Below are 26,826 nucleotides of genomic sequence, written 5' to 3'. Positions count from 1 at the left end.
ATGATGGGGAAAGGCAGGGTTGCAGACCTCCCTGAGACATTTGAATGTGCTCCCAAGTGGTATTTTTAGAGTCTTCTTGTATAATTACGGCATATTATCAATCTTTCTGCAACGCCTCAAGTCTGCGAGCTTCTGTTTTATAGCAACAATCTTCTAGTGAAATGAAGCTACTTACTCTGTCCGGAGACAGTGAGTGATGACTACTGGCGCTGAAAACAGCTCAAGGCTTCCTTCCAGTCATTCTATGTGTGCTCAGCTATGTCATAACCTGAACCTTTAGCCAAATTCAGTTTCCAGCAAGATATATGATTATTCTCATAAACCGGATGAAGCTGGAGAGTTTGGTTTCATGGTTAAATATAGATATATTCCTTTTAAAACGGAGAAATCTTTTTCTTGTGCTGCTTGATCTACTTTTACTTTTGTCTAAGTCTATACTTGGAATTAGGTTCCGGCCTTGCCTATCTGCTTTCTTACAGATATAGTTTATGAGCATACTTGATAGACACATGAGCTAATGATGTTGCTGAATATTATTCACAATGCACCCATGGTAGCCATACCAAATGTTACAGTACTCATCTTTTAAGTGTTGGGGTAAGCTTCAAGGTGACATGCACAATTTGGATATCTGTGCTATGTCTGGGGGAATTCACATCATGAAATATTAAGCTACCATTAGCAAGAAGTATTTAAGCAGATCTCCTACTGATCTTGGAGTGGGAACCTTATTAACAAGAATGGCAGTGCAGGACATTCAGCTAAGTACTGTAGGCTTTCATGTAAGAGGGTGTTAAGTAAAAAAGATAAAATAATGTCCACCAACAGAAAACGTGTTGATGGGATTTTCAATGGAAGAAAGTCACGTTTTTGCAAGGGCGTGTGAAGGTGTTAAAGCTGTGCACGGAAGAAAATGCTAGAAACGATGGCTAAAATGATATGTAACATGTCAAGCAAGTCTACAATTTTATCTCTGGTTTAGCATAATAATGTATTTAGTTTAAGTAATGCAACATGGTTTCTTTTAAATAAAAGAAAAAAAAATATTTATTCTACCAGATTTTGACTGTTGTTCTACAGTATACGGTTTTTATTTTGGCTAAGGGACTTATTTTGACACATACAAGACCGAGCACACATGTTTGAAAGATGTTCACATGCTCTAAATTGCACACTTGGGCTTTAGCCCATTTCTAAATTCTTCTAACGCCAATTTCCCCATACAGGCCTTAAAATATGTCCAGATCTCCTTCATCCCATCTGCTGTACACCATCATTATTCTCAGTAGTAATTTACCCATAGAGCTCTTAAATTGTATGCAGGTCTCCATCCCATCTGTTGCAAACCCTCATTATTCCCAGTATTATTTCATTCAATGCATTTTGTTTTGTTATTTGCATTAGAATCTTTTATCACTGAGCTCTTGTGGTTTTATTACTTGACACATTTTGCTTTGATTTGATTGCTTTGTTTATGTTCATTTGCCCAGGTTCATTTTGTAACATTTTCACCTTTTGTGTGTCGGTTACACTAGGATAAACTCTGCTTTATTAGGAACTAGATTTTGTGCCTGGCTTCGTCAGGGGAATGTAATATAGAATACATGTCTGTCCCCCCCCTGCTGCCGGCACATCTCCCGGGACACCCCCCCCCCCTACTGCTGGATGTTGTGCGGGGTGAGATTTGTCTGTGTCTGTGTGTGTGTGTGTGTATCTCCCCTCCTGCTGCCGGAACATGTCTTTTTCCCCCCTCCCCCCCCCCCCCGCTGGCGGTCGCTCCGCGTTGCTGTGCCATGTCCCCTCGCTGCCGGCACATCTCCCAGCCCCCCATTGGTACATCTCCCCCACTGCCAGCACATCTCCCCCCGCTAGCTGGCACATCTCCCCCACTCCCTCCCCACTGGCACATCTCCCCCGCACATCTCACAGCACAAACACAGCCCCGATCCAGGCAAAGACATGCCCCCTCACTTAGTAGCTATACCCCCATCCCCCCGCTCCTGCTTTAACCGAGGGAAACTTAGAATGTCCATAATTTGGGAGGTAAGTCACATTGAAACCTCAAAATAGTTGTGTTGACCTACAAATCCGCTGCAGAATGTACAGTCCAAGTTTCATTGTGCTACGTGGTGCCGTTTGTGAGATATCGATGCTTCGGACATACAAACAAACGGAAAACGGAATCCAACTTAGATTTATAGTATCGATAAGTGAAAATATCCAGACAAATTTTTTTTTAGAATTTCCTCCACCCTTTTTTTTTTTTTTACGTGGACAAAGCGTAGATATTACCAATAATAGAAATAGATTACAACATGCTTAACAGTACATTAATAGTCATTCCTTGTGCTGGATCTTGCCAGCATGAAATGTTCATATCTTCCACTCGCATGACGACACATTGTAATGGGAATTCCTAAAGCTGGTCCATGTCTCGCAGCATGTTGTGTAATGTTGGCATCGAATTGAACGAACTTGAATATGCAAACAGTTCAATTGCATCATATGGCATCGCAAATGAGCACAAAGTAAAACAAAGTGTAATCTGCTGTTGTTCCAAAGCGGTCTCGTGCTCATGGGGAAAAAAAAGTGAAAATAATAAGTTCTAACCAACTAAGCAACCTTTTCATTGGCACACAGCGGAGCGCTGCCGTCTGCCAAGATTAAAAATAAACTAGCACAAATACCTTGGTTTTCACAATCTACCAGTGAGCCATTGTTGTTACTCCGGAGAAGTGGCTGTAGGCCAGTGGTCTATTGTGAATTTGGTTGTTGTAATGGAATGGTATAAAATAAATTCCACTCAATCTAGAAATTGAAAGCTGGTTGCCAAATGTTGAAGCTCAAAGTAGGGGCCAAAACGGTTCTGTCTCTTTTCCTAATATGTATGCCAATGCTATCACTGACGTAATGCAAGCAGCATATTTTTGTCTCTGCCGTTCAGAGCATCCAAACTCTGTTTTTATTAAGGATCCTGCTAACATTTTAGTTTTTTTGGAAGCACACTGTCTTTGACAACAGTTGTTGAAAATGTGTGGCTGATGAGGATTTCCTTAGGTATTTATGTGATTCGTTGAAATAGATAAAATAGGTAATTATATGGAAAATCTTTTTCGTGGTATTTTTTGGTCACAATTCTGGTTAATGCATTATAATGCAGTGGTCTTAATCAGTTTATACTTCCATTTAATACCAGGTGTTGTAGATCTTGTATTTGATTTCCTGCTTTGGAGAAGATTGTATATTGCAGGTAAGATGCACTCACAAATCATTTCATTATTCTCGTCAAACGTTTTCACAAAGGAAATAGTTTTTTTGTACCTTATTTTTGGTTCTTACTGTAACTACTATTAACTCTCCAGAATATATAATTCCCACACTTCACCTCATCATTCCCAAAAATATATTCACATATTGATGACTAGAACTGTTCTCAATCATGCTACAGCTCAACCCTGTTATAACGCGATCCGTTACAACGTGAATCCGCTTATAACGCGATGCGAGCGTGGCTCCCAATTTTCATACTGTATGTATGAATACTTTACAACACGATTATTGGTATCTTAAATACTTTATTGTAGAATGCATACAGTTGTACATTATTGCTAACGCGATCCGTTTGTAACGCAATGTGATTAATTGGACCCCAAGCACAGCGTTAAAAGGGGGTTGAGCTGTATATGAAGCTCTAGATTTAAAACTATATATATATCCCCTACTCTGAATCTGACAAATGAACATTAGTGTTAAGATGCATTGTAAACTTGTATGTACAGTATGCATGTCTTTATTTTATATAGCGCTTCACAGGAGCAATACCTGTGACCTTATATAACACATAATGGGAATAAGCCCTACAGACATAAGAGTAACAATAGGAAAAGGAGTCCCTTCCCCGAAGAGCTTACAATCTAAGTGGAAAGTGGGCATAACTTAGAGAGACAGTAGGAGGATCTATTACCATCTATTACACCAGCATTTGCTTACTTTTTTTTGTTAATCCTTTTTAAGATGCACACAGTTTTTATACATGATATACAATTAGGACAGACTGGGTAGAATTTATAGGGGTTAAGTGCATTTGCACATCATCTCCAGTCATTCATTCTTTTTTGACTCCGATGGACTTTTTTTCGCTGCCTTCATTCCATTGTAAAGAAAGACGTTCTTTTACTGCAGCTCATTGCAGAGAGCCTCAATGTGTACTTGAAAGACTAGAACAAAACGTGATCACAAAGGCCAAACGGAATGATTAATCCACTGACATTTCATTTCTAAGCTCAGTGCCACATAACTTCCTTTCAACTGTGCAGTGTTTTTCATACGTAAAGTCCATTACCCAAATTAAAAGGAGCATGGGGCACAAGGATTCTTTCTGTAAAGGCTCATCTTTATGCAGAGAATCTCAATGCTTCCTTTCTTTTCCTTAAAAGTAATAAATCAGTATTATTTTTTTTTCTTTAAATCAGAGACGATTGAGTGTACAATAGTTTTTTTATTCAACAGACCTAAATGAAATATTAAATGAACACGAGTAATGTCGTATTTAAGATCCAGTGCTCTTTGAAGTTGGTGTGTCCTTTCCTTTCTTGTGAAATCCATATATACTCCCCCGTTCGCAGAGTAATTTAATAGCAATACAAAGGTACTTTTCCCTGCCCTCTCTTTCACATTTTCTTGACACCTTAACTGCTGTGCAGTTCACATTAGTCTGATAGTTGACACATTAATGATTTAAACACTATTTGAATATTTTTATATTTCACTTTTTTAAGCATTTATACTGTCATTACAGTATTTTAATAGCCACACTGTTATATTGTCTTTTTTCCTAAATGTGTATAATACCGCATAATAATACTATCAGTAATTTTCATATAAACAGAATATTGACACTGACCCTACCCGATTGACACTGACCCTGACACTGACCCTAGATTAATTTAAGCTAATAACAAAACTCTAAGTATTTATTGATCTCTCAAATGTATATAGAAGATTAGACAACAGATAAACTATATGTACATTTGTTGTATTCATCATATACAAACATAAGATCCTGCCTTATGACATACCAATATACTTTGATGGTTAAATTGTGACACACAAACATTTTCCCAAATGGGTTAATAATTTTTTTAATCTCCATGGTAACCAAATGCTATTTAAACACCTCCTTTGAAAAGCGGCCTTACGCGAAACGCGCGATGGTCTGTCATCTGTCTTGACGTCATGAGCTGGAGGGAGAGAGTATGTTTGTATGAAGTTTGTATTGGACACCTCACGTGTCTCTATCTCCACAGCAACACATCCTTCTGTGAGGCACCCTACATTGCAAGGGGGGAAATTGATACGCTTCTCTAGGGTGTTTTAGACACCTTGCATCATCCTGCTTCCGCCATGATACTAACCAGGGCTGTAATCATAACTTGAAGAACACCATGACTGTCGGCTGTCTTTCTCTACAGCCAATTTTATTGCTCAAGAGCACTGTTTGTATTGGGGGTAATGTAGGGCTTCGTGATTCCTTCTCCCACCACCATCCTTTCTGACAAATAACTGACACTGTATTGTGTAGGATCAGTTTTTGAATATGGTCAATTAAAATCTGTATACCCTGAACGAAGACTATTACTCTAATCTTAGGCCTCGGGCATGGTCAGCGCTTAGGCGCTCACCCGTGCTTAGGCGCGCTGGCGCTTACCAGTGAGCCCCTGCAGCCGCAATGAGAGCGGCTTTAGCAGGGGCTCACGCACGCTTCCGCATGCGCAGGGCCGGTCACGTGAGCGGTTCGCCCAATGAGGGCGAACCAGCTCCGTGACGTCACTAGCCCGTCCCCTGACACGCCCCCGGACGACACGTTAACCAAGGTCAGGGAAAGCACCCGCTTTCCCTCAGCCTCAGCGCGCCTCCGTACGGCTGCTGCAACCCTGGACGCAGCCTAATGATGTATAGACTTTTTTTTCTTATAAATTAGGTAGCATTGTTTTCACCTAATGCAATGTGAAATCCTACACAAACTATACCAATAACGCTCTGATTACTGATCTTAAATGGGATGGTTTTCTATGTCCTGATAGGCTTGGGTACCTGATAGAGGCAGAATATTGACCATAATGAGGAAATAAGTGACAATTTATCATTAAGATAAATGAGTACCATAATGATCATATTCAGAAGATACTGTAGCAGATAACACACAAATAAGCAATCTATAGTGCTACTTTGCGTTCAAGGAGTATGACTCCATCAAAACCCACCTGGTGGTAAAAAACAAATCTGCTCTTGATAACCTTTATAACAAAACGGAACTGTGAGCCTAATATATATCTTTCAAGTTTCCTTTTTTTAAAATATATAAATAAATCGGTTCTGTAGTGTTAGATAATACTGTGTACATTTTTATTTGCTCCTAATACTATTTTTAAGGATTAAAAAAAAATGTACTGATCATTCTTTTGGTTGCTAGAGCAACCATTTAGAATATATCCACTTTCTCCTTTGAAACAGACTCTCACACACACCTTTTTGAGCTTTACCCTTTGGCAGCGAAGTATCACAAACGGATATGTTGCTGTGTTCCAAACAGCAGACTGTCTATTACTTTGAAAGCTGCAACAATAATGTATTACACTTCGTAATGTAGTGTTACACATCCGCTGCAAAATTTCACAGACTGTAGCACATAGTTAGAAGGTGGCCATTTCGTTAGGCACACAATCAGGATTTTTAAAGATTTATGACAGGAGCACCAAATGATTGCCATCTTAGCTAAGAATGTAGAATTCTACATTGTCACAGGCTTTACATATAAAAAGAAGAAAAAAGGGGAAAAGTTATATTGCTTCTTTCAAGGCTTATATCCGCATTATATAACCTGTAAATGCTATGATTGAACTAATTGACCCCTCTTAGCTTGTCAGGCAATTCAGATTTGTTTAAGTTACACCAACTGTATAGATAACAGAAGAATAAATTAACATAGGCTATATTAATACTTTAATGGTGTGTAGACTATGTGCTAATACAGACCAATCCTAGAAATAATACCAGATCCTCCTCTGAACACATCAGCAATGCTATATATTGAAGATTTGAATCTCCCCATATATGGTTCATATAAAGTGCACTTTTTGGTACGTTAAGTTGTATCTACAGTATGTGTATATAGCTATTTCTTTTACTCTTTCATTAAAGGTAACGTTTTATTTTTTCCCACTCTGCAGATTGAGGTGCACTGAGTGCAGCCAAGGAGGGATCTTGTTTCTCTTTGTGTTTGTTGCAGTATCCGTTTCCCTCCCTTGCACCACACCTCATTATTCTTGGGCTGAGGCAAGAGTTTTTCTCTATGGGTTAATGATATCATTTACATGTGTGTGCCACAGACAACATCCAAACCGGTGCCCCTCGCTCCACTCCATAGCATCATATTTTTTTCTTTCTGAAAAAGAAGTTGATGCACACGCCGCATTACATACATTGGCGAATGGAGATGCACTAACTCAGGGGTCTGCAAACTAGGGGGCGCGGTGATGCAGCGGCCTTGCGCTCTTCCCCGAGGCATTTGCTAAAAGCCGGGGGTCCGTGCGAGGCCTCTGCAACCTCAACTTACCGGGGTTCTGTAGTCTTCTGGACGCGTCGCCATGGCAACGCGGCGTCAAATGACGCACGCATCGCCATGGTAACGCGCATCAAATGACGCTGTGGGGTCATGTCAAGTGATGTCACATGACCCGTGGTGTCATTTGATGCCGGGTCACAGAGAAGGGGGGACGCGAGTACTGCATCTGTCACACAGAGGGGGCGCAGCTCCAAAACTTTGCGCACCCCTGCACTATCTTACTTTTTTTTCTGTGCGTCTGTTACATGACATTATTGGCTAAATGGTTAGACATTACGGGCATTATTGAAAGCCACTCAGCACTCCACACGAGCACAAGGAGCAGAGCCACAGGGTTTGATTACTGTTTTCTTTTGCTATTCCCATTAACCTTTTATTGACTGTTGTGGACTCCTGGTGATTTTTTGCAAGCTGTTTTTTTGCAAGCTGTGTTCAGCCTTTACTGTACTATTGCCAACAGTGTCTTGTGGTACTTGAACTACTGGCATTGACTTTAGTGGATTCTTGCTGCCCTGCTATTAGCTGTATTTAGCCTACACTGTATGTTTGCTATCTATTTTCAGGGGTGTCTGATTTGACCAGTTATAGGGGAAGGGAGGCTTAGGGAAGTACCTCTGGGACCTTTTGGACCAGGGGGAATGGGCCAGATGAAGAGGTAGTCCCTCGAAACGTCGCCCCCCTAGCATACTTTACGTTCTCCGTTTTTTGTGTATATTCCTTGTGTTTCATGTTTTTTCCCCTTTTCCTTCCCCCCCCCCCCCACACTTTGTGACATGTCCATTTGTGATACTGGTATTTGCAAACACATTCGATTTATTTCTGGTTTGTTTTATTAGTAAATGTATTTTCTGCATTACAACTGTTTTCATCATTTAGCTATTAGACAGTGAGTGCTGGTACTTAAGTAGATTTGTTTGAACCAGTAAGGTGTCTTCTGGTGCTGGAAGGTATACTATGGAATAGTATTACTTACTAAATATGCACTAATGACAGCAATCGTTTCATTGGTCTTGGGGATGAAGTACCTTCATAACAAAATCAGGCACATATGTTTGAAATCGTGTTTGCCTTTAAAAATGTTATAAATGTAAATTGAGAATTGGGAGCTGTTGCCCGTTTGTCTGTCTTTCTGCATATCTACATCACAGCTGGCTCTCTCACATGGACACACATATAACATATGGAAGAAAGATGATAGAGAGTAACTCTAAATGACTATACCTAAATTATTTATGGTATCAATCATCCCGATTGTTTGAAATTACAATGTGAATGGGTCTAGTCCAGTGTTTTTCAAACAGAATTCCTAGCATCCCTAAAGGGTTTCCTGTAATTTTCAGCTAATTTTAAAATTGTTCCAAATACAGAAGAATTTACAATTAATCTGATCGCAGACGCGCTATTAGAGAGGGTCAGGGTTCCTTACAATGCATCTAATCTCAGACGCACTATTAGAGAGGGTCGGGGTTCCTTACAATGCATCTAATCTCAGACGCACTATTAGAGAGGGTTGGTGTTCCTTACAATGCATCTGATCTCAGACGCGCTATTAGAGAGGGTTGGGGTTTCTCAATATTTCACATAGGGTTCTTAACCAAAAAAAGACTGGAAACCACTGGTCTAGTCCTTAAAATTTCTCAATATCTGTTTAACAGTTGAGTTGGGAGACCAGTTCAGCATATCCTTCCCAATGGTATAAGCAATAAACGTATTTCACGTACAAGTACACCCCTGTATGTATGAAGCACCTGTTGTGTGAAATTACACAGTAAGCAAACATATATGTATAGATAAGTCTGATGACTTAATATTGCAATTCTGTTCTACTCGTTTATATAGAATTACCAATCTAGAAACAGTAAATAAATTGATTGTAATGTAACAACCTTGAAAAAAAACAATACTTACATTTGATCACATATTAGAAGATACAATATCTTTAATTGGACCGCCATAAAACGGCTTCATTAATGACATGGTAGAGTACACCGCGTTGGAAACTCTGCCGTTTTCTTCTGATCAGGTTCTGAAAGCCCTGTAATTTCATCTATAAAGAACTTTCATGTCAATCCATGAAAAAGTATCCCAAGCAACACCAAATGTACCCCTCTCCAGAACCAGTATAGCTATTAGAACTGATTTCCCTTTAAAAAAGTGAACATGCCTCGGTGCAAAGCTCACAGTCCCAACTGAATAAAGGGTATTCTTCTTCATAAGGGATATAGATCCAAAAACATTATGGTTGATAATCATATGGCACAGGCCATCACTTCTATCAGGGGTGCTCAACTCCAGTCGTCAAGCCTTCCCCCCTCCCCCCCTTGCAACAGGTCAGGTTTTCAGGATATCCCAGCTTCAGCACAGGTGGCTCAATCAGAGGCTCTAATTGAACAACCTGTTTTGAAGCCAGAACTGATTGAGCCACCTGTGCTGAATCATGGACTAATTGAGCCACCTGTGCTGAAGCTTGGATATTCTGAAAACCTGACCTGTTAGAGGGGGGGGGGGCTTGAGAGTTGGAGTTGAGCACCCCTGACTTCCATTAATAATAACCTCTGACACCATCCAGGGAGGGGGGGGGGGGGTTCACATTGGTAAACAAGTAGACTGCAGAGACTGAGAAGACATCCATATTGCAGCGATAGTTGGCTTTGCACTACTGAAATGATTCAGTGCTGCATACTCCTTGCAGACATCTCCAGCACTGACATATTGAGGTTCATGCACTGTAAGCTTCATACACTATGGGTCACCGCATTTACTTGCTTGTAATTCATCTTTTTTTTTTTTCCAGGTCTGAATTCCTAGTCATTATCTGCAGATCAGCACCACGTTCTTATCACACAGGAAGCTAAATCACACTTGTGTGCTTCTTCATTTCCCAAGAACATGGCAGAGAGTTTGATTGTATCTTTAAGGTGAGTTCATTACATTTACACAACTGTGGCATGGTCCAACTGTGCTATTGTTTTATGGTTACTGATACATAACTAAAATTACATTATGCACATCACATTTCCAAGAAGTAGGTTAAAATGTAAAAATGTGTGCAACTATCTATCATTAAAACTTATATTTACTGTGGTGGCTGAATAAAGAAAAAATATGTAGGCCAACAGTATGTATGGCTCAGATTTCAAGCCCACATTTTAACAATGTATCCAGACTCACACCAGCTCATCCTTGGTCTGTGCCTTGATGTCCGAAAGTTTCAACCTACAAATATTTCTTCACCTAGGGATGAGAATCTGCTGAAGTCTGCACACAATGCTTAAACTAGCCATTCACTGTATATTTTAGCAAAGGTTACATAATGCCTTATTGATGAGGCATGGCATATGCTGGAAGTGTGCAACCAATTGAACGTATCTTAAATGAAAAGATGTATCAAATGGGAATGGTTGCATTGCATCGTTAAATCCTGTAAGCAGCATTTCTATGTTGGATGCTTCCACTGCTACCCAGAATCCTTGGCTGCAGTGGGAGCACTGTATGCTAAGAGATAATGGGGAAAAGCAGGGTTGCAGACCTGTCTGAGACGTGAAAGTGCTCACAAGTGGTTTGTTTATTTGCTCTATTTTGGATGTAAAACAATCATTTCTAGATTAAATAACTCTATAGCCTAGTGGTAGATAGAACACCTCACAAGTGATGTGTAAGGCACGACCAAAATATTATAAGCTCGCAATCCGCAAATCTGACTTAATTGCCATATTTGGTTGTGCATGTAAATCGTTTTCAACGGTCTAAGCAAAATAAGCATTCCCCCTATTGTAACTCTTTGAAACCTGATTCAAGGTATTCACACAGTTTTTGAATAGACAAGGTCATCCATTTTCATTGCAGAGAGGAATGGGGTATTCTTTTCAGGAGAGGAGGGGGGGGGGGGGGGGAGTTGGAAAGCATTGAGAAGATTCTTTGCATTTCCACATCAGGGAGCAGGACTTCTTATAACCTTCTGAACAAGCAAGTAGGGTTTCCCAGAAACGTTTAGCATTGATTCCTTGGTTCTTTGTTATAAATGGTGGGGGCATTATTTGTAGTACTGTTTTTTGTGTGTGTTCTTTTTAGCTTCCTAAATGTTCGTCTGCAAAGATATATACATTACACGACCACTCCAAAGGAGATCGGCCTGTTTCCAGATTCCTGTAACAGTTAGCCCCTAACAAAAGAATCTAGGAAGAGATCAAAACATATTTAGAAAAAAAATAATGTGTTTTATTCATTGACCATACAGTATGTAGGGTACTGTCCATTGTACCGCTGAATCATTCCAAGCAGAGAAGAACATGACTATATCGCTTATATGGAATGTGGTATTCAAGTTTTAGCTTTCATTATACATTAGTTTGGCTTTCTATTATTACTTTCCATAAAGCAAGTTAAACAACTTCTGATTGAATGCTAAGTTATTGCATTCTTAATATGCATACTGCACGTGATCCGCATGGAAGGAGTGGATAAAGGGGGCATTGCATACTAGACCGATGAGCGTTTGTAATAAATAGTATAATTTATAATAGGACTTGAGTCATTTTATTTTATGTATTTAAGATGAATCCCCTACAAAAAAAAACTAAAAAAAGGCATAATTTTTCCTCGGAGCGCATATACTGTATATCTATTCTTCGAGTCTCAATGTTTAAATGCAATTTGAATTGGCAATGGTTTACATACATATTGTGTTACCGCAGAAAGTGTTAGCCCACAGCCTTTTTACAATTACAACGTTCTCCACATGACCCTGCTCTGTATGACATACATTTTCAGAGCTTTAATGAGGAAAATATTTTTTTACTGCAACAAGACGTCTTTATGAAAGAATTCAACATCTGTATTCACTAGTAGATACTAGTATGCAAGTGGAATGTTTAAGTGAAATGTCCTTGGTATTTTATATGGTTATCTTTACATCAGATAGCCTGGAGAGTTGTTAGTATTCGAGATACAGGAAAGCCAATCATTTACAGACGCTGTTTTTCTTTTCAGATTGGTCAGTTCCATTGTTTTGTTAGGATTTCAGATGGTTGTATCCCAGCTGTCAATTGATCACAGAAAGGTAAGATTAAGAAATGTAACTTGAAGTTTATCACACCCTGTCCAGTTACTCATGTGAAATAAACTACACTCAGAATCCAGTTGCTCTTAGACAGGTGTTTTTTCAAGCAACTGTCATAGTTCTTGTCAATCAAACTGTTGTGAGAGGTGTTGGAGACGGGCAAGTGGACAATATGATTGACACCACCCCAACTTCTCTATAGTCATCGTGGTACAGACACAAAGTTCACACACATTCCTCCTAGAAACACACCTTCCTCCCAGAAACACACCTTCCTCCCAGACGCACACACCTTCTCTATGGCACACATGTACAGAGTTTAATGACTCACTGTCCTTGGTATGTAGTATTATACCAGGAGCAGAACAATCTACAGAGATTCTGGTAGGTCAGAAGTGGCCAACTCCAGTCCTCAAAGGCCACCAACAGGTCAGGTTTTAAGAATTTCCCTATTTCAGCAATGGTGGCTCAGTCAACGATATCCTTAAATCCTGACTGTCATAGGAGACCAGGACAATTGCACCAGGGATCAGTACAAGAGACAGAACTGCAAAGTTGAACAAAAGTGAATTTATTGGAAAAAGTTTCCACAAACTTCCTGTACATAAAACACACACACAAACTCATCCAACCGGGGTAAATGGGGGAACAACCTAAAGTCCTAGGTGCAGGTACTTCCATCCGGAATCTTACCCTGATACGTATTCCCAACTTACGCCGCTGTCCTCAGTTTTATTTATTTATTTATAAAATGTTTTACCAGGAAGTAATACATTGAGAGTTACCTCTGGTTTTCAAGTATGTCCTGGGCACAGAGTTAAGACAAATAATACATGGTTACAAATACAGTTACATAAATGAACAGGGTATATATTATATACAAGATATTGCATGCACAGTTAAAGAAAATATATATTATGGGCGAATGAAACAGTTACAGACCAGATTAAAATGTGAGACAGCCTTAGATTTGAAAGAACTTAAACTGGTGGTGGATGTGAGAGTCTCTGGTAGGTTGTTCCAGTTTTGGGGTGCACGGTAAGAGGAGGAGGAACGGCCGGATATTTTGTTGAGCCTTGGGACCATGAAAGTCTTTTGGAGTCTGATCTCAGGTGATAGGTGCTGCATGTGGTAGGGGTGTGGAGCTTGTTCAGATAGCTGGGTAGCTTGCCCATAAAGAATTTAAAGGCAAGACAGGAAAGGTGAACTTTGCGCCTAGACTCGAGTGATGACCAATCTAGTTCTTTGAGCATTTCGCAATGATGTGTGTTGTAGTTGCAATGGAGAACAAAATGACAAATTGAATTGTAGAGGGTGTCAAGTTTGCTAAGGTGGGTTTGAGGTGCCGTGCCATATACTATGTCTCCATAGTCAATAATTGGCATTAGCATCTGCTGTGCGATACGCTTTCTGACCAAGAGATTTAGGGAGGATTTGTTCCTGTAAAGTACTCCTAGTTTAGCATAGGTCTTGGTTGTCAGGGTATCAATGTGCATTCCGAATGTTAAGTGGGAGTCAAACCATAAGCCCAGGTATTTAAAACTAGTGACAGGGGTTAGGGTGCTGTTAGCGTTGGTTCTAATCTGGAGCTCAGTCGCTGGAAGCTTTAAGAATTTAGTCTTGGTCCCAAATACCATTGTTACAGTCTTGTCAGTGTTTAAAAACAGTTTATTTTGGGAAATCCATTTTTTGAGTCTCAAAAAGTCAGACTGAAGTATGTGTTGAAGGTCACAGAGGCTATGGCTGTGTGCATATAGGATTGTGTCATCTGCATACATGTGTATTGAGGCTTCCTTACAAGCTGTGGGAAGATCATTAATGAACACTGAGAAGAGTAGGGGCCCCAGAACAGAGCCTTGCGGGACACCACAGGTGATATCCAGGGGGTTGGAGTTAGAGCCTGAGATGGACACATGTTGGGATCTTCCTGATAGGTAGGACTGAAACCAGCTTAAAGCATGCTTCCCTATTCCAGAGCTCTGGAGTTTGTTAAGCAGGATAGCATGATCAACTGTATCAAAAGCCTTTGCAAAATCTAGGAATACTGCACTAGTGAGTTGTCCCCGTTCCATTCCACAATGGATTTCATTGCAAACTTTTAGCAGGGTAGTTATGGTGGAGTGTTTGGGACGAAAGCCAGATTGGAATTGGCTAGGGAAATTTGTCTTGGTATAGTAATCGCTTAATTGGGAGTGGACACATTTTTCCATGACCTTGGATAGAATTGGGAGAAGTGAGATTGGTCTGTAGTTTGAGACAGTGTTTTTATCCCCACTTTTGAAGATTGGGACAACTATGGCAGTTTTTCAGGTCTTATGGATATGGCTGCAGACAGGATAGAGTTGACTATGGAAGCAATTGGTTTGGCAATGGCTGGGGCACCAAGTCGTAGGAACATAGATTGTAGTAAATCAGGCCCGCATTGGCTGCTTAGTTTTTGTTTGAGGAGCGCTTGTGTAATCTCCTCTTCAGATACTGGGCCAAATTGAAAATTGTGGGCAGTGTTGGGAGGGGCTGGGGCTATGTGGGCACTCCCAGGATGAGATTCAGGTTTGTGGTTTGGGCTGCGTTTCGCTAATAAGTTAGTGGCACACCCCACAAAGTAATCATTGAATGCATTGAATGGAGTTGTATGGGCAGCACTGCCTTGCTCGCCGCTGGCTAGCCATTTAAAATTCCCTGCTGTTGCTTCTCTCCAAGCAGCTCTGGCCAACGCTGCACACACAGACTGCAGTTCCACTTGATTCTCCAGGCCCCTGAACTGGGTCTACTCCGTTTCTTTCTGCTGACTCCCTGTCAGCTCTTCCTTTACAGGGCCTACTTCAGTCCCTTGTCAACACACAGTCTTCACCAAGAATATCCAGGCTAGAATGACTCTGCTGATGCTGGGGAGAGGGAGCATTTATACCCCTGTCCCAATCAGGGAGATGCTAGCTTGTCTGGGTAGGAACAATAGTCCTGGTCTCTGTACACGACCCTAGACCCAACTGATGAGATTATTGGGGTTGAAGATGGGCCAGGAAGCCCAAAATGGTATACACCAATTAGGTTATTTATATCCCTAGTGTAAAACAGAGAATGTGAGGCGCTTCTAATAGAGGTGCAATAAACTGTGAGTGATAAATCTTATAAAAAAATATTTAAAGTGCTCATAAATATAAGTGATTAAAATAACATAGTGAACTTCGCTGTTCAACCCTCTGTGGAGAAGATCCAATTCCTCCTGTCTTGGTTTGTAGGAAGAAGCTTGTGGGGAGCACAGATGTCACCATATGTGGGGGAAAAAAAATATATGTAGTGTAGTGTGTTTAAACAGATTCAGCAATCAAATCAAGGAATCACGATTGGGAACTCACACTTTCCCAGTGAAGAATCAGCAGTGGATATGTTATTGTATACTCAGTCAGTGTGAAATGACAGGAATCAGCAGCATATTTCCTCAATGTGAAAAGAGAACACACTTAGTGCAACATTGCATGTTCCAGTTAGATATTTATCAAGGCAATAAGTATTGCCCTTACATTTATCACTATGTGCATAGACACGTAACAATATAGATGCGCAGCTTGTTCATGCCACCAGCCCTGCTCCCGAAGTTGCGTCGCTTCACTCCCGGTCGGTCCGTCGCGTCACTTCCGGTTGCGATCAATCGCACAGATGAAATCACCGGGTGGAGGGGGAGATGCTGAAAAACTTCTCAAGCTGCTGCAGATTCAACTCGACGCGTTTCGCTGGCTTAGCAGCTTCGTCGTTGCATTACACTTCATAGTCTATATATATACCTCTATTAGGTTCCGATTGGATGGAGGGATAATTCACCACTTGCTATTGGTTGGAATAATCACTGGTGATTGGCTAATGGGCGGGACTACTATTTCGTCCTAATCTGGCAATATAATAATACATAACACAATGTCTTTAATGAAACAATCTTAAAATGGTTAAACAAAAATACATAAAAAATACATGAAAATCCTAACTTATACTAACTAATACATACAAAAGCTAACTAATGATTATATATAAACTGGTTGTACTGTTTCCAAAGGACTGATAGCTGTATACTTAGGGTAACTATCTGTGTGCTGATATTCAGTATATAACACTCAAAATAACACATGTATAAGGGGAATAAAACGGAATGATGCAGGAAAGAAAAAGGGGAGCAAAAGAAAGCAAAAAATACAGAATTAGTGTAGCATTTTATAATATATGCTAATACATAAGTCCAATAATATAATACACATAAATATGTCAAAAATACATTTGAAAGTATATATATATATATATTATATATATATATATATATATATATATATATATATATATATATATATATATATATATATACATATAATATACCTTAAAAATATTAAAAAATCACTATATAAAAATTGTATAAAAAACATGTATAAAAAAACATTAATATATAACCAGCTAATAAGAAAAAAATAAAATAAAATAAATATATATATATATATATATATATATATATATATATATATATATCTCGCCCTCAATATTCATAAGAGGGATTAGATGAAATGTTCTATATAATAATATAATATAATGAGCACTGGAAATATCTAAAAACCAATAGGTAAAGACAAAGAAAGTAGAAACACACAGTATGTGTGATATTGAATCCATTAACTATATAAAAACACTGATCTCTATATCTGCGTTAAAGCCTGCTGGACTTAACGTTTTTAACCTGTGAATCCAAAATGTCTCTCTCTTTATTAATTCTTTAGTACGATCACCACCTCTCCAATTAAGGGGGACGTGTTCAATACCTTTAACGGTTATATCCTTTGGATTAGAAGCATGAAAAAGATTAAAATGTTTTGGAACACTGTGTATGTCTAACTTTTGTCTTATGTTTCCTATATGCTCCAGTGCTCTGACTTTCAGGGCACGAGTAGTTTGTCCTTTGTATTGAAAGCCGCAAGGGCATTCTAACAAATAAATAACGAAATTCGAATTGCAATTAATAAATTGTTTAATTTTGAATTCCTCCTTTGTAATATTAGATTTAAAAGTATCTTTTATCCCTTTACAACAAAAATCGCAGACTTTACAATTTACACACGTATAGAATCCCTTAGGGTGTTTTAACCAGTTACTATCTTTTATGTCCTCTCTTTTACTTTTCAGGACACTAGGAGCTAATTTCTGCTTTAAATTCCTTGCTTTGGTAAAAACAACGTTAGGCCTTGCTGGTATTACACTTCCCAAAATAGGGTTATTCTGCAGAATGTGCCAATGTTTATTTAGAGCATGTTTGATTTTATTTGCTTCTCTATTATATTGGGTCATAAAGCTGGTCGTAAAGTCTATCTTATTTTGCTTTTTGTTACTAGTAGGGGTTTTTATTAAAAGTTTCCTGTCAAGCATGTCTATTTTCGATTTACTTCTCTAATACTCGTTGGACTATACTTCTTTTCAATAAATTTATTCTTTAGTACTTCTGATTGTTCCTCGTATATTTCTGTCTTGCTACAATTTCTTTTTATCCTCATAAATTGGCCTTGAGGAACATTAGAAATCCACCTTGGATGATGGCAACTACTATAATATATAGTTATTGCCATCAACCGATTTGAAAAATGTTTTGGTTAAAATAGTATTTTCCTCAATATAAATCTCAAGGTCTAAAAATTCCAATTTTAGATACAAATTTTAAATTAAAATTATTTGTATGAATATATTCTAAAAATTGTTTTAATAAAATTTCATCGCCATTCCAAATAAAAAACACATCATCGATATATCTTTTCCAGAGAACCAGATTTGCACCAAATTCATGCGAGGACCAAATATGGTCTAGTTCCCATATGGTCATAAATAAATTCGCATAACTTGGTGCAAATCTGGTCCCCATTGCGGTACCACAGAGTTGTAGGAAGAATTCTTGATTAAAAGAGAAATAATTTTTGGACAATATAAAATGTATCCCTTCTAAAATAAAATCTATTTGTTCTACATACATATTTACGTCTTCAATTAAAATTCTCTTAATTGCATCCAACCCTTGTGCATGATCTATGGATGGAAATATGCTGCTGATTCCTGTCATTTCACACTGACTGAGTCTACAATAACATATCCACTGCTGATTCTTCCCTGGGAAAGTGCGAGTTCCCAATCGCGATTCCTTGATTTGATTGCTGAATCTGATTAAACACACTACACTATATATATATATATATATATATATATATATATATATATATATATATATATATATATATATATATATATATACATACATATATATTTTCCCCCACATATGGTGACATCTGCGCTCCCCACTAGCTTCTTCCTACATTTATATCCCTAACATAGTCCACAGGATGCAGGCAGACACAAGACAATGCCCATACAAGCCCCTTCCAGAGGCAAACAAAACAGATACAGCCCCAGGGTTTACAGCTTTCTTGCAGAGCAAATTAACTCAGCATGTGTTGACCTCTTATTGGTTCCTCAACAATGGCCTAATCCCATCACTGTGTCCAAGCATACAATACCCAACTCTGCTGTGATTACAGCTCCTGTTGCAAGAGAGAGTTAACCTCTACAAATCCCTACTCTTGAACAGAGCTGTACATTATTGTTTTACCTACTTTAAGAGGAATATATAGGACTTGTACAATAAACTGTACATACATAAATAACTACATCATATCATTGACTGGTAGGGATAATGGCGGGTTTAACCTTTTATTTAAAGCAGCCAAATCTACCCCTATCATCACGCTGACCTGTTGGTGGCCATTGAGGACTAGAGGTGGCCAACCCTTTTGTAGGTACTAACAAATAAATCAAGGTACTGTACCAGTGCTTGTGGGTATGCTTTTGGTTTAAATCATCTAGGTTTACCAATTATTACAGTGAATGCCATACCTATCATTGGTAACCTAAGCCACAAAAGGTTTTAGAAATAAAGAATGCAATTCTATACATGAGCAAATTAATTTCCTCTTTAGGTGGGGTATTTATTGGTTATCCCACAAATGTGATCTTGTATTCGTAGAAGTCCTTAAATACGTTTGGATATGCATTACTGGGTTTCAAGTTAGAATACATTTTCTCTTGCATTCTTTCCATTTTCACAGTCCAGGTTCTTTTTTTTATTTGTTATTCTATATATTGTGTACCACCCACACATGGAAAATTATCATCTTTGAGTCAGGTTGTGAAATATTAACCAAAGTTTATGTATAAATAAGGTAGACGGGTAAAGCAGCAACAATGTATTTTTTTTTTGTAAAGAGCAGAGCAAATTCTCCAAATGTTGCGTTGAGATAAGAACGTCTTTAAAATCAATAAATCAAGAATTGTGTATTTAATAAAAAATAAACAGGCGTTGAAAAGACCATGTAGCAGCTATTTTTAGAAAATATGTGTATGTGTTAATGCACCTCCAAGATCTAAATATGACTAATATTTACCTTACGTTTGAGAGTAATGATCATTTATTTGACATTTGTGTCCTTTCATGTTCATGGATTGCAAGCCAGGAAACATTGTTTTCACTTATCTATGAGATTAAAGATTTCTGACTGTAGCTTTGCCAGGTTAGCATCTTTTGAACTGTTGTTTATAAAAGTGAAGGCAACTCATAATGTAACAGGTGCTGCACGAGCAATATAATATGGTTATTTTAACAGGTGGTACAACTGGCTACTTCCATAATACAGCCTCCATTGCTCCCAGTAAGGGGGGGGGGATCCTTTATTTATTTCTCGATTGAGGGACATTCTCTGGTTCTTTTGAGAGTGCATTTCTGCTTACCATTGCGCCTCTCATTAGATGTGATTTCCAGATGAGGTTTTACATTTGAATAGCTTGCAGAGCCATATGGGGGATTTTGTTATATGCCATTCTTACATTATGCATTAACTGATCCCTGATTCTGGACATACTCCAATAGTGATTGGATATATCCCTTTATACCTACTTTATATCCAGGAATCTTGAGCTGCCTCACCAATGGGGATTTTAACACCACTGTAAATAGTTTCACATGCGTCATTGTTTATGAATAATATTTTATTGCTTTTTCTCTGTATTTGTGGGAGGATACTGGGTACCATATACATTAGTTTTTGGTGTTCATGAGATATAACGGATACCTCCTCCTTTAAGAAAAATAATATTTATATTCTAAGACCACTGAGTCACACTAAAATAATATATATACTATACGTAGCTTGAGTGCAATGCTATAGGGATCTTATGTGAGTGTCTTACTCTACATACACAGTTGTTCATGATTTATATATAATATCCCTTTGCACCGTTCTACTCACAACACGACATACATCACAGCAAATTTGGATTGGGCGGCTGGTCACCGACAGTGGATTACTTCCATAATACATATTACACCAACAATTGTGTGGTGCGTTAAAGATAAGGTAGCAGGTTATGTCTAGCTCACGAACAGTAATGTGGTCTTATTTTCCAATACAGCCCCCAACCTTGATGCATTGCAATTACATTTCCTCTTTGCTTCTACATGTGAACAATATCCTTTCCAAATTAGACAATGCTGTAGGAATGGGAACATATTTTCTATGGCCTTTTTACATTTATTGAAGCCATATGGGACATCAAAATTGAAAAGTGATAAATTTTTCTATTAACAAGAACGTATGCATGCCTTTTAGAATACAGCATAGTCTGATGCAACATGAACCATTGGTATGCAGGCGCAAAGATTGTTACATAGTGAATCAAGAATGAAACGGGGCACTTCTCTATGTAAATCAGCTCACCTAGACTGTAACAAACTGGTATCTTACCACCTGTGCTGGGTTGCATTGAAACTGTTATTAATGAATGGTTTAATCTTTATAACCATTGTTTCCCCTATAATATATGTTCATTAACTCATTATTCATGTATGCATTGTGTGTTAATGTTTTTTATTTTTGAATTTGAACATATTTAGCAATCCCCCCCAAAATGTTTTACAAATTAAATGGTATGCAGTATAAATGTGCATGCATGCAAAAAAATAATATTAACACAGTTAAATCAATCTTCTCTATAAACAGCTGGAAAACCAGAGAAAATATGGTACATAAAAATTATACCAGGTGTACCATTCTTTCTACGGGATCTTTTTTTATGTTGATAAATCTGATGCTGTTTCTGTCACCCCTTTTGCACCAGTTTTGGTGCCGAGTACACTTTTATATCAGGGGTGGCTAACTCCAGTCCTTAAGGGCCACCGACAGGTCAGCTTTTAAGGATATCCCTGCTTCAGCACAGGGGGCTCAATCAATGGCTTATTTATTGTCCGTTGGTGGCCTTTGAGGACTGAAGTTGGCCACCCCTGACTTAGACAAATAGATTTGTATTTAAACAATGTCGGTGCCATGTTGATATACTCGGTATGATGGCGCGGCCAGCCAGATCCAAAGAAAAGTTCCCTCCACTTCCGTTTCCTTTATTCGGGGTCTGATCGTGTCACGTGATCGCTCCAGAAGCGATTGCGTGATGTGGAAGTGTCAGGGGTCTGGTGACACTCCGGTTAAGTAACTCCTTAGTAATTATTTTTTAAAGCAGACAGACCATAATAAAACATCTGTATTCTCTGTGTTCTCTCTATTATTATTATTATTATTGCTGTTTATTTTAAAGCACTGACATATTCCGCAGTGCGGTACAATAGGGGTACAGAGATTTTCTAATTACATAAACCGAGCTACATACCAAATAAAAACAAACATGCACAGACTGATACAAAAGGTAATGAGGGGCCTGCTCATGAGAGCTTACAATCTACAGGGAATATGGGGTAATGTTTAAACAAAAGGTAAAGTGGCTGCTCATTGTGGGATGGAGTATGGTCCAGTCCGACAGATGATCCCATTATGGTTTGAGTGTGGGAAGGTTAGCGGGTGTTACAAAAAGTGGAGGTTGGTTCAGCCACACAGCTGGTCGCAATGGGGTTTGAAGGGGAGGAGTTGGATGTTGGCGGTGGGCCAGATAGGCTTCCTTGAAAAGGTGCATTTTCCTGGAGTCTGAAAGCTGGAAGAGAGTCTGACGGTGCATGGTAGGGAATTCCAGGAAGAGGGGTTAGCACGGGAGAAGTCTTGTAGGTGGGTAGTGAGAGGAGGTAAATAAGGCAGGAGGAAAGGTGGATGTCGTGGGAAGAACGTATGGGGCGTTTAGGGCTTTATTTTTCCGGATGATGACTGAGATGTTAGGGAGAGGGCAGCGTTTTTGAGAGCTTTGCAAGTCACAGCTACTGTAGGGTTTTAATTTTTGTTCTGGAGGCTATGTGAATCCAGTGTAGGGAGTTCTATATAATCTTCAACGCTATCTACAGATGTGGCCAGGTTTACTGTTTTTGGTGCTGCGGACCAAAGTGCTGAAATCCGTGGCCCCGAAAACAGTAAGGTTTGCGGCCCAGGTGGGATTAACACTGCAAGAGTCCATGCTTCTGAATTTAAATCATATTTAAAGGTCCTGTCCAGCCCCCTTGATGATGTAGATGGCCGAATATGGTCATATAGCTCCCCCTCATGATGTAGAGCCCCATATTCGGACATCTATATCATCCAGGGTGCTGACAAAGAAATACAGCCCGCCTCTTACCTTCAGCACTGTGGGAAGACACTGCAGAGGATTGACGCCTGGAGACAGCTGCACATCTCATCTAAAAAGTTATAATTTTCTCTCCCAGCAGATGGTCCAAAAGGATTAACACTGCAGGGTCCCATTCAGGAGCCTGGACCCTCCAGGGCCGCTTACTGTTTTCGGGGGCCACAATCGCACGTGGCTGCAATCCGGTCTAGCGGCCGCAAGTGATCGAGGCATCAAAAACAGTGTCTGGACACATCTGCATGTGTTTTACAGCTGTTGTCTGACCAAAGCAATATTACTCTCATCCATGTGAAATTAGGTGATTTTACAGTAGGTGCTTCGTTGCTCATTATCGGAAGTTTAAACTAGAACATCCCCTATTCCAATGAAGTCAGAAGGTGGATGATGCACAGGTAACAACACTTCTGCTTGCATTTCAGTGAATTACAGCTGTTGCATCAATAACTGTGTTACCCCACTTCTCACGTTATTGCATAGGGGAAAAACTGTGATATGTCCTCAGTACAGAGTAAAACATCTGAAGGTTGACTGGAGAATAGGGGGTTTAAAAACTCTGACCATTATTCAAATTGCTATCAGACTTTTAAACTCACTTTATTTAGTGGTGCGTGAGTGTGTCCTTATGCTCCAATAGAATGGACAATTAAAAAATTATATGGATATAAAAGAAAGGTGAACTGGTAATCAAACCAATAGAGGGAGAAAAAGAGTCAAGAAACCCGCAAGTGGATAGAGTATGTATATTGCTTCTTTAATAACATAATTTCTTGAGTGCTGCTCTGGCGGTATAATAGTAGCAGGTTTATGTAGTCCAGTAGTGATTAATCTCAGCTGTGAGTTACTATGCCTGCTATATTTATCAAAACATAGCAGTGCCCGTGAGATAATTTCCCACTCAGGAAAGTTTTGTGGGAGTGCCGATAGCAGACATGGCTATCTTCCAAATGGTGCCAGATGCTTCAGTGTTACAATTTATATTAACATTTATATAACCCCTTTGCTGTGGCAGGGACCTATATAGCAAAGGAATTACATCAACTGTAGTTATTTCCTTTGCAATAATGTTTTATTTTTTTAAATCCGCACTTGGAGAGGACAAGTTACCCAGGCTCCATGATTGCCATAACACCTGAGCCGCCACAAAGGCATATCCCTGACAGATAATCCCCAATATGCCTTTATTGCCCCTGTTCACTAAGACGGCATGGAAAAGGTTAACAGCATGAGGACACGTGACACTTCAAAGACCACCGGGAGTTCATCAGCCTCTATGTCTGACGTGAGGTACTGTGTGCTGCTGTTGTTTTCATTTCTACCAAAGAATCTCTGGGACATAACACCTGAGTTGCCCCAAAGATGTCAGCCAAAGGGCAGCCAAAGGGTGTCACTGTCGCCAATGTTTGATAATGTTACAGCTGTTCTATTGCATTCTAAAACTCAACAGCCCTCGCACCCCCTGTACCCAATGTTTCAACTTACCCCGCTTATAGATTGTAAGCTACTTGAGCCAGGACATCTTATATCAACACATTGCAGGTCTATCCTACCTCTTCTAGCACAATTTTGATCTTCTCTGTGGGTGTTGCATGTGCCCACGTTCAGATCTCTGGCGTTCCATGAGGTGTCTGTGCATTGAATGTATAACCCCTTTTCATTGAGTGCAACCATGTATTGTTATAACTCTGGCTTTTCCTGTCTGACTTATGTGTAACAAATGTAATTTTAGTTATTCTCCAAATGACTGTAAAGTATTGTGATGCCCCCTTAAGTGTAGGCCTGTATTTACATAAAATAGATGAAGATGATGATGATGATGATGATGTGGAATGTCCCCTTCTGCTGGCATCTACCCATCAGCATGGGCGGATTGACCTATCAGGTATTTGGGCTTGCCCACAAGTGTGCGGGCGTGCGGTGGGCCGGTCCTGCACTATGTATCACAGTGCAGATGCCCCGCGCTCTTCACCACAACAATTAAACTGATTGCCAGGGGAGATAGCAGATCCTCTAGAAGAATTACTTTTTCCGGAGCAGCCCTCCTCCAACAGGACACCGCATTATCATGGCAACGTGACATCCCATGGTGACGCATTGCCATGACAACGTGACGTCACATGACGCCGATGGAAGAGGGCCTGCAGTTAAATCAAATGCCCTGGGAACGATTTCCCCTCCAATCCACCCCTGACCTACAGTAATAGCCAGGAGGGTATTTTCCTTCTCGGTATAGTTTCTCTATTGGTTTCTGCATTAGGATTATGCATGAGGTTCAACAAAACATTATTAGCAAGAACCAGTAGTACCCTAAGTAAATTAGGTGTGAACTCAGTTACATTGTATTGCAGTAGTTACTGCCAGTCAATGGGTTACACAAGGGGTTAAACATTTGTTGGCTACAATTCTTAACAGCCCCCCTCAAGTGGGTAAATGGGAAGCAGTCAAAGTATATTAGATATAGCACCACCATTTTAAACAATTATTGTAACATAACAGAGTTTTAAAAAGTATTTTCCACTATTTTCATGTAATTGGTTTTAAATAGAGGAAGGAAATTTAACTAACGGCCTCTGTCATGTTTTGTTATCCTAAGCATTTTTTAGCTGCTCTGTAACTTGATGTTACAATTGCAATGAGCACAATTCATCGTAATTCCCAGAAATTTGATAGAAAACTAATCCCGCACAAAGGGTAATTCTTTACATGTCAGAAATAGGCATTTATTCTTATATTTTCATTTTTGATCAATAAAAGTTAGCGCAATCGGTAAAGACGCTCAGATTTGTTTCTGCAAAAATGCTCCTATTAGCTCTCTACTCCAGTGTTTCTGAACCGGGGCTCAGCGGCACTCTTGGGGTCAATGAGAGGATCAAAAAGGTACCACTGGATTTCCCCGATCATCCAGAGCAGGGAGAAAACAGGGCACTTGCTAAGGGGGGGATAGGCAGTTTCCTCTATCCTGATTGGCTGCTGCTGGGTAATGCCATGGCAACGCTGCGTCACGTTGTAACGTTGCTAACTGCAACACAGGATACGAACCCGTGGGCAAAGCTACGGAGTAATACACCAATCTTTGCCTGGGATCTAAGGCCTGGGGTAGTCAAGTCCAATTCCGGGTCCCAGTCAGGCAGGGGTAGTCAAGTCCAATTCCGAGGTCGAGGCAGGCAGAGATGGTCAGGTCCAGGCATAGTTCAAGTTCAAGCACAAGCAGGTAATCGCAGAGGCAAAGACAGAGCTCAAGCAGAACAAGGTACATAGTACTTTGCACGAGCAATCTGAGGGAGTAACTGCTTGCTACTTAAAGGCCAGAAGCAGCTGCTGGCAATGATGTTCAGAGATAGGCTAACTTCTTGTCAGGAAGTGTGGAGCAGAAATTGCCAGGAAGCAAGATGGCCACGGTAGCTTCGGTAAGGAGGAGAGGTCACTTTCTGTCAGCAGCCATGTTGGCTATCCAGACAGATCCTTAATACACGTGACGCCGGGTAGCCATGGTGACGCGTCACTGGAAAGTTTAGGTAATTTA

General features: G+C 39.6%; 1 protein-coding gene across 3 annotated transcripts in view; it reads left to right on the top strand.

The window, feature by feature from the left end:
• THSD4 (thrombospondin type 1 domain containing 4) overlaps positions 1 to 26,826 on the top strand; it is a 531,228-nt gene that overhangs the window by 33,365 nt on the left and 471,037 nt on the right. For all 3 annotated transcript variants that reach the window (XM_075575821.1, XM_075575822.1, XM_075575820.1), the window contains exons 2-3: positions 10,419 to 10,542; positions 12,614 to 12,683. In XM_075575821.1, coding sequence (XP_075431936.1) covers positions 10,514 to 10,542; positions 12,614 to 12,683 — 99 coding nt within the window. In that variant the 5' untranslated portion in view covers positions 10,419 to 10,513. The remainder of the gene's footprint in view (positions 1 to 10,418; positions 10,543 to 12,613; positions 12,684 to 26,826) is intronic.

The sequence above is a fragment of the Ascaphus truei genome, chromosome 18 (genome assembly GCF_040206685.1).
Source record: "Ascaphus truei isolate aAscTru1 chromosome 18, aAscTru1.hap1, whole genome shotgun sequence".
Taxonomy (NCBI): Eukaryota; Metazoa; Chordata; class Amphibia; order Anura; family Ascaphidae; genus Ascaphus; species Ascaphus truei.
Note: the sequence above shows the minus strand (reverse complement) of the source record. Positions and strands in the feature narration are given on the sequence as shown.